This window comes from Typopeltis vanoorti, chromosome 25 (assembly GCF_054136105.1).
Source record: "Typopeltis vanoorti isolate ZY-2024b chromosome 25, IOZ_Tvanoo_1.0, whole genome shotgun sequence".
Lineage (NCBI taxonomy): Eukaryota > Metazoa > Arthropoda > Arachnida > Uropygi > Thelyphonidae > Typopeltis > Typopeltis vanoorti.
In genome coordinates this window covers 23,046,282-23,058,395 of record NC_143573.1, presented here as the reverse complement: position 1 = coordinate 23,058,395, position 12,114 = coordinate 23,046,282, and the positions used below count along the sequence as shown (strand labels likewise).

The window sequence follows — 12,114 nt, the reverse complement described above, 5'->3', positions numbered from 1 at the left end:
ACCAGCATCTGTAATCCAGATACTCGCAATCTGTCCTCATGATCTAAATCCCATAATCTGGATATAATCTTTGTAACTCTTCTTTGCACCCTTTCCACAGCTTCTTTATCCCCTTGGAACCCAGGAGACCAAATCTCTGCACAGTAGTCCAAGTGTGGTCTTATCAAAGCCTTATAAAGAGGCAAAATTACTTCCCTTACATGTCAAGGTTCGCTTCAACATAGCAATTATCCTCTGAGTTATATTTGCAACTTTTGCTATGTGACCTTTGAACTTTAAATTCTTATGCACCAATACACCAAGATCCCTTGCCTCTTCAGTTTCTTGTAGCATAACCCCGCTAATATAATATGCCACTGGAACTCTAATCATGCCGAATTGCATAACTTTATACTTATTAATATTAAACTGACAGCCATTTTCGTTTGCCCAGATTTCCAGTCTATTCAAATAATTTTGTAATTGCTGAATATCAGTAGCATCCCTGATTGCCCTGCCTATCTTGGCATCATCAGCAAACAATTTCAAAATCTGATGATAGACCCTGCTTGATGTCATTAATGTATAGATTGAACAATAATGGCCCAAGGACTGAAACCTGAGGTACCACTGGTTATCTTAAATCTGACAGATTCACACCCACTGTATACCACATTTTGATATCTGTCTGTCAACCATCCCCTGATCCAAGTCAATAGATATGTTCCAATAGTTATGATTTCTATGTAGCACTTTTGTTTTTTTCCTTGTGATCCTGTGTGAAGGGATATGCAAGGCATGGTCTGCTACACCTAACTTGCCATAACAATAGTGCAAAATGTATTTTTTATGTTCACCAAGGCTGATGTCAACAGTTCTTCCTGTCTGTCCATAGTAAGCCAGGTCACAAGAACAGGGCATTTTATAAACTCCTGGGTGTGATAAAGAAGAGAGCTTGTCCTTACGTGAATGGATGAGAGTGGCTAAATTGACATATGGTTTAAATATGGTGCATAGTTGATATTTATCAAATGAATTTTGCTGAATATGGAAGCAAATTGTACATACTTTTACAAGATAAGTCTACATACACACGTGGATGTAGACTGATCATAAGCTTGTGATTTTACTAATTCTCAAAAGAATCGAGTTTGCAATTATTGAAGAAAGTCACATCCTGGCCAAAAGAAACAGTTAAGAAACTCACACCTTTTGATGCTAAAACCTCTAGAATATATGGAGCACCTAAAATTCACAAACAAGATATATCCCTATGCCCTATTGTAGGTATAGGGATATATCATATAAACTTACAAAGCATTTAGCTAAATTACTGGCCAACATCACAAATAATTCTCCCCCCCTTTGTTAAAAATTCTGTTCATGTTATTAGAAAACTACACACTGGTCAAAACAATTAGGGGATATTTTAGTTTCTGTCAGATAATTATAAATTTCTGCAAATAATTATAACTATTGGATACTTTATACATGAATAAATATTTCTTACTTATGGATACGATGTAATTGATGAGATATTGTTTAAATGTTGTTGTTGTCTTGTCCTTTGAAGAGTCTTAGATGTTTCCGTGTGCTCCTTGTACTGCTTTGGCTATGTCTGTGATTTTGTTTGTATAGAGCTGTTGTTCAGGATTAGGATCTATTTCTTGCAAGGCTGCTGTAATTGCTGGACAGGTAAAGATGTGAGTGGGTGTCAGTCCAGTATTGGGGCAGTTGTTGCAGTTTCTATATGTTCTAATTGTTTAAATAACTGATATTTATTACAAATTGTGTTACATTTGTAAATTACAAGTGTGGTCTGAAAAGTTCTTGGCCTCGACCAAAGATGGCAACACTATTGGCACAACTTTTTTTTTTTACTAAGTTAATACATCTGTCATAAGCATCCATGTGAAATTGCAAGTCATTCTATCATGTAGTTTGTTTTATACAGCTGTCCGAAGCAAAAGTGTTGTCTGTATCCCTTGAAATGGATAAAATTGAGTATCGTGCGTTTATAGAATTCTTTGTAAAAGAATGTTTAACACCAAAAGAAATTCATTTGAAGTTCATAAAAGTTTATGGGCACTCTCTCCTTCGTTTTCGAAAATTAAGAAATGGGCTGCCAAATTTAAACATGGTCAAGATGATCCACATGAAGGACGTCCAAAAAGTGGAACAACACCAGAAATCATTGATGAAGTGCATGATATGGAATTGGATGACCAGGGATTCAAAGTGTGTGAAACCGCTGAGACTATAGGCATTTCAAAAGAACGTGTAGGATATATTTTGCATGAAGAATTGCAAATGAAAAAGCTTTGTGCAAGATGGGTGCCACGCTTGTTAACAGCAGATCAAAAACACACTTGTATGAAAATCTCTGAACAGTACTTGGAGCATTTTAGGAAGAATAAAACTGATTTTGTGCATCAATTTATTATTATGGATGAGACTTGGATTTACCATTACACACCAGCATCGAAACAGTGGACAGAAGCCGGTTGTTCAGAGTCAAAGAAAACAAAGTCGTAACAAAAAGAGGTAATTTTTTATAATTAAAGTAACCATTTTATTTTTTATTTTCCTGTCTGTTTTAGGTCTTGTTTTAATAAATTATGTCTTATAAAAGGCTCCAGAAGCAAATATAAAACAAATCACGTGGTTGTCTCAGAAACGCGCCTCCGATAAAAGGCCTGGCTGTCGCAGAAGCGCGACTCCGGTAAAATAAGAGTTAAAGCACAAGATTCAGCTGTAAGCCGAAAATTAAATTGTTCGTATGATTTTGCCTGTGATGTGTGTAACTGTGTTGATAGCCACCTAATATTCAACAAAATAATATTTTTATTTCTGTATTTAACAGATCCCAAGAACCAAGATGAAACGTGTTCAGTTAAGTAGTGTACAAAAGTGTAAACTATCAAAAAAGAAACAAGAGGAGACTTTGGAATTAGATTCCAAGACTGCAAAAGCTGACTGATTTCTTTACACAAGTTCCACAACATTATATACCAATTCCTATCAGAGCCAATCTCCATCATCAGAAGTGGACACAAATACCACTTTGATCACTTCAAAATCAAAATATGATGTTGGAATCATCAAGGTGTCACAAGCAGGTTCATCTAGCACATGTCTCACTACTGACCTCACTTTGTCTGTAAATTCTCTTGATATCTCTACTGCAAATGTTGATGCAAGTTGCTTTACAAAACATTCTGAGGTTGAAATAATTGCTGAAAATGAAAGTTTAGTGGGCAATGGTGATGGAGGTGAAATGATTCAGTCTGCAAAAGATGAAGTAAATATAGCAAAATATAGGGTTGTGGTTTGATTTTTCTGCTGATGACATGGCTTATTGGACTGCTTGTGGACCTAGTGACTGTCAACACCACAATGGGCCATTTGACAAGTCTTACCGACATTTCAGTAGTGGCAAACCAGTAAGATACTGTTCGCAGAAACTTTTTGTTGGGACAAAAGCCAATGGTGAGGAATACAAGAGAGAGTGGTTATTATATTCACCATCAACGGGATCAGTGTATTGTTTTGTTTGTAAACTGTTTGCTCCTAAAAATTTCTCACATTTTGTTACAAGAGAAGGGTTCAGTGACTGGCGAAATACTATTGTAATTGATCAACATGAAAAAAGCACTACTCACCCAGACTCTATGCTAACATACTTAACTCGCAGACAAGGTTTAGGGTTGGGACAACAATTGGAAAAACAAATTCAGGAAGAGTGTGATTACTGGGAACATGTCCTGAGGCGTGTCATAGCTGTTATTCGTATGCTAGCTGAATGTGGCTTGGCTTTTCGAGGAGCAGAAGAAAGATTTGGATCATTGCAAAATGGGAACTTTTTAGCACTGCTTGAGCTCATAAGTCAGTTCGATCCAACAGCAGCTTTAAAACATGCTCAAACCTCAACAAGTAGGGCTGTAGCAATTTACCAAAAATCTGAGAGACGGTTATTTTAAGATATCATTAATACTTGTTTTCTCTCTTTTTTACAATGCAGATGACCGACCAATTAGGATTTTAGTTCCTTGTGTTGTCCATTACAATTTTTTTGTCGTTTCATGTACTGTGACACTGTTCTTGTACTCTGAAGATGCTGGATATAATACCAGCAAAATATCAGCTAATACATTAATAAATATTAATTATTTTCTTATCACTCTATGTTGTAATCAATATTGTTAAAATAACCTAACATGTACCGCCAACACACGTCTTTCTAGTTGCTTTATAATCCTGCCTTAATTCATGGAAAAAAGACCACACCTTTGCTAACATCTGGATCTGCATGCAAAATAAGATATCTCTTTTCCGACTTAAGCATCTCCTGGCATAAGCACCCTACATGTGGAGTCTCCTCAAGCTACAAAAAACTAGATGTCCATTTTCACACACACACACACACACACACACACACAAGAAAATGCTACCAATATTTATCCACTGTCCAACTTCATGTCCACGTCTTTCATCCCACTTACCTTTGTGCTGTGAAACAGTTTTCCTGACATAGTTTTCCTAAAGGACTACAAACTTCAACAGTTATAAACATATAAGGATATTTTTCTTTCACTGCACACACGACCTATTTATATGATTTTACATTTGTTCACACAGCAGTTTTTCAGTGACAAGATGCTCTCATGAATTAATCTATACACAGTTTTTGTGAACTGTTTGTTCACAATGTCATACACTAGTCACATCCCATGTTTTGGTGTTTTCGCTGTGAATTACGAACTTTTATATCATTGTTAATAATGGCAGATAAACTTTGAAGTAAGGGTGCTGTTGCTTCTAATGAAAAGAAGATGCATAAACTCATTATATTAAGGTGTGCTGAAAAGTTATGGTAATCACCACGAAGGAATTGAGGTGCAACCATGTAACTTACACATTACCCACAAAGTGTTATACACTTGTTATAACACTGCTGCATCACATGCTATCCTATGAGAAAAAAGTATTTTTCCTTGTTACACAAACTAGTCCTCGGCTGCAGATATGAGTTAATCATCTGTGGTAAATTTTGTTCCTTTCAAGTTCTTTAAATTTGGGAATAGGAAATAGTCAGATGGGGCCAGGTCTGGTGAACAGAGTGGGTGAGGCAGATTTGTTGGGTTTCATGAGCAGTATGAACTGGTGCATTGTCCTGCAAAGGCAACATGCCTCTGCTCAGTTTCCTGTGTCATTTTTCCTTCAGTACCTCCTTCAGTTCCATCAGAGCTGCTGAATAAACTGCTGCTGTAATTTCACTTTTTTTTTTGAGGTACTTGGTAAGGATTACACCATCCATATCCCAAGAGACAATGGCAAGAACCTTCCCTGCTGACTTTTGGGTTTGGAACTTCTTTGTCCATGGAGAACCTTTTGCATCTCCACTCCATTGACTGTTGTTTGGTCTCTGGGTCATAGTGATGAAGCCATTTGCATTCACAATATGAGCCAAAGAATTTGCACCTGATTTCTCAAAATGACCCAAAATCCCTTAAGACAGCACATATTCTCTCTTTTGCTCAGCATTCAAATATTTGGGAACCTACTTCACTGAGAGCTTCTGTATTTCCAGATGTTGGTGGATAATGACCCCAACTCATTTCCTGGATATCCTCAGCATCTTTGAAATGTTTTTGGCTGGCATTCGTCTATCATCAAGATATCATTGCATGCATTCCATCGATGTTTTCAGGTGTGACTGCTGTAGAAGGTCTTCCTGACCTGGGAGCATGTGTTGTCTCAGGATGCCCAGTTTTAAAGTTGGCCACCCATCTGGCAACTGCTGGATATACTGGGACACAATTCCCAAAAGTCTCACAAGGTTTGGTGAATCTCATATGCAGACTTTTCTTGCAGCACAAAAAACTCGATGATAGACTGCACCTCTCTGTCTTCAAATTTCTTGAAAGCCTCTGGCATATCTTCTTATATATCCTAAAATAAAAAGAACAAATTATTACAATTTTATGAAACATGGGGGTTAGAGGCTTTAAAGATATGTTCTTTCTTGTGGTTATAACAGTTGCTTTAATATCATTTTTGTTCTAGGTGTTTATCAGAACTTCTCAGCCTCCCACCCCTCGTAGATTTTAAGATTAAGATTATTAAATTTATTGACAATGTATTGAATACTGAACATTGAGTAGTCTGCAAGGCTAAACTTACCTTGCACTGCTGTTGTTACATATAAAAAAATAATAATAAAATAAAATAAAAGAGAGAGAGATAGAGAGAGAGAGTGAAAAGTGCTATAGTAGTAAATGTCATAGTTATCTGTAAATGTGACAATCTTATTGCCAAAGTGGAAAAACTCCTAATGTCATAAATCGATGATCAAACTGATTGGTGTGTTCCCTTAATTCAAGCTATTCAGAACAATTTTTACATTTGCAAAAATTATTCTAAATTTTTCATTTCATACCTGATGAATTAATGCTTTATTTACATCATCTACACACTGCCTGCTTAAAAATTACTAAACCATTGCTGCATCTGCAAGTGAAAAAAAAATGGGAGGGAAGAGAGAGCAATGATTCACTATATAACAATGGTCTGGAACCTAACATGTCATATGATCTGGGCATACCTGTATCTGCATGTTGAGAGGACTGCAGAATAATATTTTATTAATTTTGTTAAAATTTAAAAATATTCTTCTTCAATTACTATTATCTCTCTCTCAGATAAAATACTGAATCATTAAACCATGATTTAATTCATTCCTTGTGCTGTACTCTATAAACCAAAAAAAGAAGAAAAAATTACATTACGGAGAAAAATAGTGGTTTATACCAATCACAAACAAAATGAAAGAAATAAGATTAATATTTTTATTTTCTCTAAAATGTTTAAGAACTTTCCAAATAAAATATCACATGCAAAAATTACCAAATAAATAAAAATAAAATTATATATATTACCTGTTTATCACTGTCTGTCTTTGCAGCAGGTTCTTCTCTTCTAAGAGCCAGTTCATAAACTGAACTGGTACCTATTACAGCAAGTGTCATCTAAAAATATGTAAAAAAAGTCTTAATATAAAAGTGAACTGAGGCTACAGTCATCTCTCTTACTTTAAAAAACTTAAATACTCCATCCAAAGGCACATAGAATCATCATTGGAAGTTTAATGGAATATTTACAGCACTAAGAAAGGCTTAAAAACTAATTTTAATGCTTCCAATAATTTGTCTCAGTCATTGAGACATCTTCAGGGATCACCAATAACTCTTGTAACACACACACACACACACACACAAAGACAAAACAATATTAAATGAAACATGTGAGTGACTAATCCATCTAGGTGGTGCACCCCTTTTATGGGTGTTTGTAGGTGGCCTAGGATATAAAGTGGGACCTCAGACAAATATTGTTTCCCAAATTTTGGGAAGTTTTATGCATCCTTATTTATTTAAATTTGATTGATTTCTGAGTGCCACTGCAGATTCTGAAAATAGTATTTCCTGTTTGGATTTATTAAAAAGGAAATACTATTTTCTTCTTTTGGTTTTCTTCCAGGAGATCTCATGGGTTGTATCCAATACATAGTCTGCAAGGTCAGATTGACATAGTCGCGACTGCAGATGTACAATTTGTGTTCTTCTAAAAGGATGGTCACTGATCTACCTATCTCTCCGAAGTAAGCCAACTTGCAGGAACAGGGTGCTTTATATAATCCAGGCACTGAAAGAGATGATCTTTGGTAGAACTATACTCATTTTAAAACCTTCATTGAAAATCTAACTTTAAATAATACCATAGTCTCTCCTTGTCCGTGGTCAACTCCAGTTCGAAAATGTTAAATGGAAAATTCCAGAAATAAACAATTCGTATGTTTTAAATTGGGTGATGTCCTGGAGTAGCATGATGAAATCTTGCGCTGTCCCACCCATGACGTAAATCATCCCTTTGTCCAGAGTATCCACCCTGTATATATGTCACGGTATCACAATACTTGTGTTCAATTAACCCTTGCAGCATTTTACTACTTAATGGTCCCAAAACATAAGAGTGCTAGCAATTTGGATGTGCCAAAGAGGAGTCATAAAGTGCTTCCTTTAATTGAAAAGGTGAAAGTTCTTGAATTAATAAGAAAAGAAAAAATCTTATGCTGAGGTTGCTAAGATCTATGGTAAGAACGTATCTTCTATCCATACAATTGTGAAGAAGGAAAAAAAGATATTTGAGCTAGTTTTGCTATCACATCTTAAACTGCAAAAGTTAAGGCCACAGTGCATGATAAGTACTTAGTTAAGATGAAAAAAAGCATTAAATTTATCGGTTGAAACATGTTCCGACTGACAGCAATGTGTTACGACAGAAAACATTGAGCCTATATGAAAATTTCAGCAAGGGAACCCCTGAAACAAGTGACACCAAGCCATTTATTGCAAGGGATGGTTACACAGATTCAGGAATAGGTCTGCACCGAAAAATATAAAAATTACTGGAGAGGCTGCATCTGCTGATGAAGAAGCTGCTGCCACATTTCCAGCAAAGGTGAGGAAGAAGTTGATTAAAGAGAATGGATACCATCCAAAACAATTCTTCAACTGTGATGAAACCTGGCTCTTCCTGTAAGATGCCCAAAAGAACTTACATGCATAAAAGTGCAAAGGAAGCACTAGGGCATAAAAACATAGAAGGACAGATTATCTCTGGTACTATATCACAACAATGCAGGGCATATGATAAAGCCAGGCATAGTGTGCAGCATGAAGATCCCATGCATTCTCAAAAACAAAAGCCATCTGCTCATGTTTTCTGGCAACATAATCAGAAAGCACGGATGACAGCCATCTTGTTCATGGAATGGTTCCACCAATGCTTCGTCTCAGAAGTGAAGTGAATTAAATTCTTAAATTTCTATTATTAATAGAAATTTAAGAATTTAAATTTCTATTAATAATAGACAATGCACCTGGCCATCCTGAATCTGTTTGCTCTGAAAATGTTGAGGTTGTATTTTTACCTCCAAATACAACTCATTGTTTCTGCCCCTTGACCAGGGCATTGTTCAGTTTGGCAAGGATCGCATTCAATCAGCAACTGATGCAGATTTTAATCTGGACATAATGCAGTACATGAAATCACTGACTATTGTTGCCACAATAACATTCCTCAAAGCTGCAATGAATGAATTAAAACCGAAACTGTAGTGCTGGAAGAACTATTGGAGTGAAGTCATGAACGATTTTAAAGGCTTTACCGGAATTGATGGGGAAAGTTAGGAAAATCATTCACGCATGAAGACAAATTAGTGGAGAAGGATTTCCCAACATGCTTAATGAAGAAGTGGAAGAAGATATTGAAGGCCATCGAGAAGTATTAACAAATGAGGAATTGGAAGAACGTTGAGTCATCTCGTCTTGCATTGGGTCAAGTTCCTAAGGAGTGGAAAGAGGGCAAGATTGTGCCACTTCATAAAGGAGGTGATAGAGCTCAAGCATCAAACTATAGGCCTATGTGTGTGTCAGGTGTTGTGGTTAAGTTGTTGGAGAAGCTTTGAGAACTAGGATCCAGAATTGGGTTGACAACAATGGTATTATCTTTGATGAACAACATGGATTTGCTAAAGGGAGGTCATGTTTTAGTAATCTAGGCCACACATGGACTATTGTGCCCAAATTTTGTCACCTGGTTTTCAAAAGGATGAGGAGATGTTGGAAAGGGTTCAGAGGTGACTGAGTAAGGTTGTTTCTAACCTATGGAATGTCGAATATGAGGAAAGATTGAGAAGATGCAATTTGCAGAGTCTGGTGGACAGGAGGAAGAGGGGAGATATGATAGAGACCTACAAGTTAGTAAGGGGTTCTTTTCTTTCATGCTTACACGGTGATCAAAATACATTATGGAAAATTATGGAGACAACTACCATGTTAGAGCAAAACTTTAGTTTAGTTTAATATAAACCAAAATGAACACTCGACGTTTCGACCTTTATTTCAGGGTCATCATCTGGAGCATACACATATATATAGAGAAACAAGCTGCACTACAATCTACATGGTTTGTTAAAGTTACTGACCAACCGTTACAACAATTATTGGTCTGACCTCTGGTGGAAAAAAAAAACCTTTACTACATCAAAGCTAGAGTCCTATTATTATCTATTAGGTTACAAAATTAAATTTGGCTGGAGAGCAACATGTTTATATATATATATATATATATATATATAAAATAAAAACTGTGATTATACATATAAATTTCAACCTATTGGTATGGAATAGTTTCCAATAAAATCCCTATACATAAAAAAGAACACAAAAGCCACATTAAATATAACAATTTCAGTGAAGCAGGCCTCTCGGATCACACTCTCAACACCTTACACCAAATTGATTGGAAAAGTACCTGCTATTTACATCATACAAAAACCTGGTATGAAAGAAAATTTAAAGAAGCCTATGAAATTCTGATTAACCACCCTAATCTCAACAATAATAGTGGTATAAAAATTCCAAGAATTTGGATGGCACATATTCAGCCTACTTAAGGACTTTAAGCAATTTTCAGCTTTTATTGTAAACTATTCCATACCAATTGGTTGAAATTTATATGTATAATGAGAGTTTATTTATATATATATAGTAAAGTTTTTTTTTTTTTACCAGAGGTCAGGCCGATAATTATTGTAACGGTTGGTCAGTAACTTTAGCAAACCATGTAGATTGTAGTGCAGCTTGTTTCTCTGTATATATCTGTATGCTCCAGATGATGACCTTGATATGAAGATTGAAACTTCGAGTGTTCATTTTGCTTATATTAAACTAAAGTTTTGATCTAACACGGTAGTTGTCTCCATAATTTTCCATAATGTATTAGTAAGGGTTGTTATAGGATCAATGTTCGTGCGGTTAGCCTAGTGGCTAAGCGCTTCGCAACCATATGCCTGGGGAAAGAGTGTCCTGGGTTCGATTCTGTCGCCGACATGAGGAGCTTAAGGATCTTCCTCAGCCATAGCCAAGTTAGCCAGTCTTGGGCGAGGACAGCAGGGATTTTTCCTCCCGCAAGCAGGCAAACCAGCCCCATGAACACATGGATCTACAACCATAAATACTTAACCCCCCATGAGGGGGCTCAACTTGCCCCAATAGGGATGGGGGAGAAAAGGCAGGAAACTCCATATAAATAAATAAATAGGATCAATGTTGGAGTGGTTCTACAGAAAACAGTGGGGGGTCAGGGGAGAATCAGAGGTCATCCCTGGAAACTATATAAAGAGGGTGTGAGTAGGGGAGTGAAAATCAGGTTTTTTTTTTCATGCAGAGTTGTGAATGACTGGAATGCCTAGCCTGCAGAGAATTTGTGTGTTTAAAGCATGGTATGATGAACTGTGTGTATGATAAAAGGACCTCCCAGATGCGTCTTTGACTCCATGGGGTCTTGTGTAATAATAATAATCTACAGAGGAGCAGGAAGATGAAGAACAAAACTGAAGCAGTATATTGTTATAACTGTTCTATTTTACTATTGTTGTAGAGTTATTAATCTCTCACTGTGCCTAATTTATAATTTAAACTTTATCATAAGTATGTATGTATCAGTGGCGTCGCGTAATCATTTGGGTTGGGTGTGCTGTCATGTTTTCCAGGAGGTGTGTGGGAGGGGGGCCTTGGAGACAAATAATTACATCAATAAATTTTTATAATTATTGATTTAATTAAATATTAAATAATTACATCAATAAACACCTTTTAGCTTTTTTTAATGTAATAAATACATTATTTTCATTTTGCATCGATTTTAATGATCTTTAATTCTTGGAGGAAAAAAAGGTATTCAGAATTAATAGTTTTTAGCACAATTTCATATATTAAAAACTTGACCAGCATATTTTATCAAAAATCAACTAATCAATTAGTCCTAAATTAAATTATTTTAGTTTAAAAGCAAAAAAAATCATAAATCAAGTAAAATAATATTAAATTACATACGCTTACCATTGAAATGTGTTGTTTTTTTTTTTTTTGTTTAAATTTGTTTCACTATAAATTTACAATTCACACTTCACTCTGTAACTTACTAGACAGAGGGCAAACTAACCGGTCACTGTTCACAAATCAGAAAAAGATGAACCAAAAACAGGAACATGTGTTTTACTACTGCAAT

The 12,114-nt window shown here is 35.8% G+C and overlaps 1 protein-coding gene across 1 annotated transcript in view; it reads right to left on the bottom strand.

Moving 5' to 3' along the window:
* The window catches only part of casp (Fas associated factor casp), a 439,916-nt gene that overhangs the window by 234,859 nt on the left and 192,943 nt on the right, over positions 1-12,114 (bottom strand). The window contains exon 8 of the mRNA XM_090414528.1: positions 6,918-7,007. Coding sequence (XP_090270654.1) covers positions 6,918-7,007 — 90 coding nt within the window. The remainder of the gene's footprint in view (positions 1-6,917; positions 7,008-12,114) is intronic.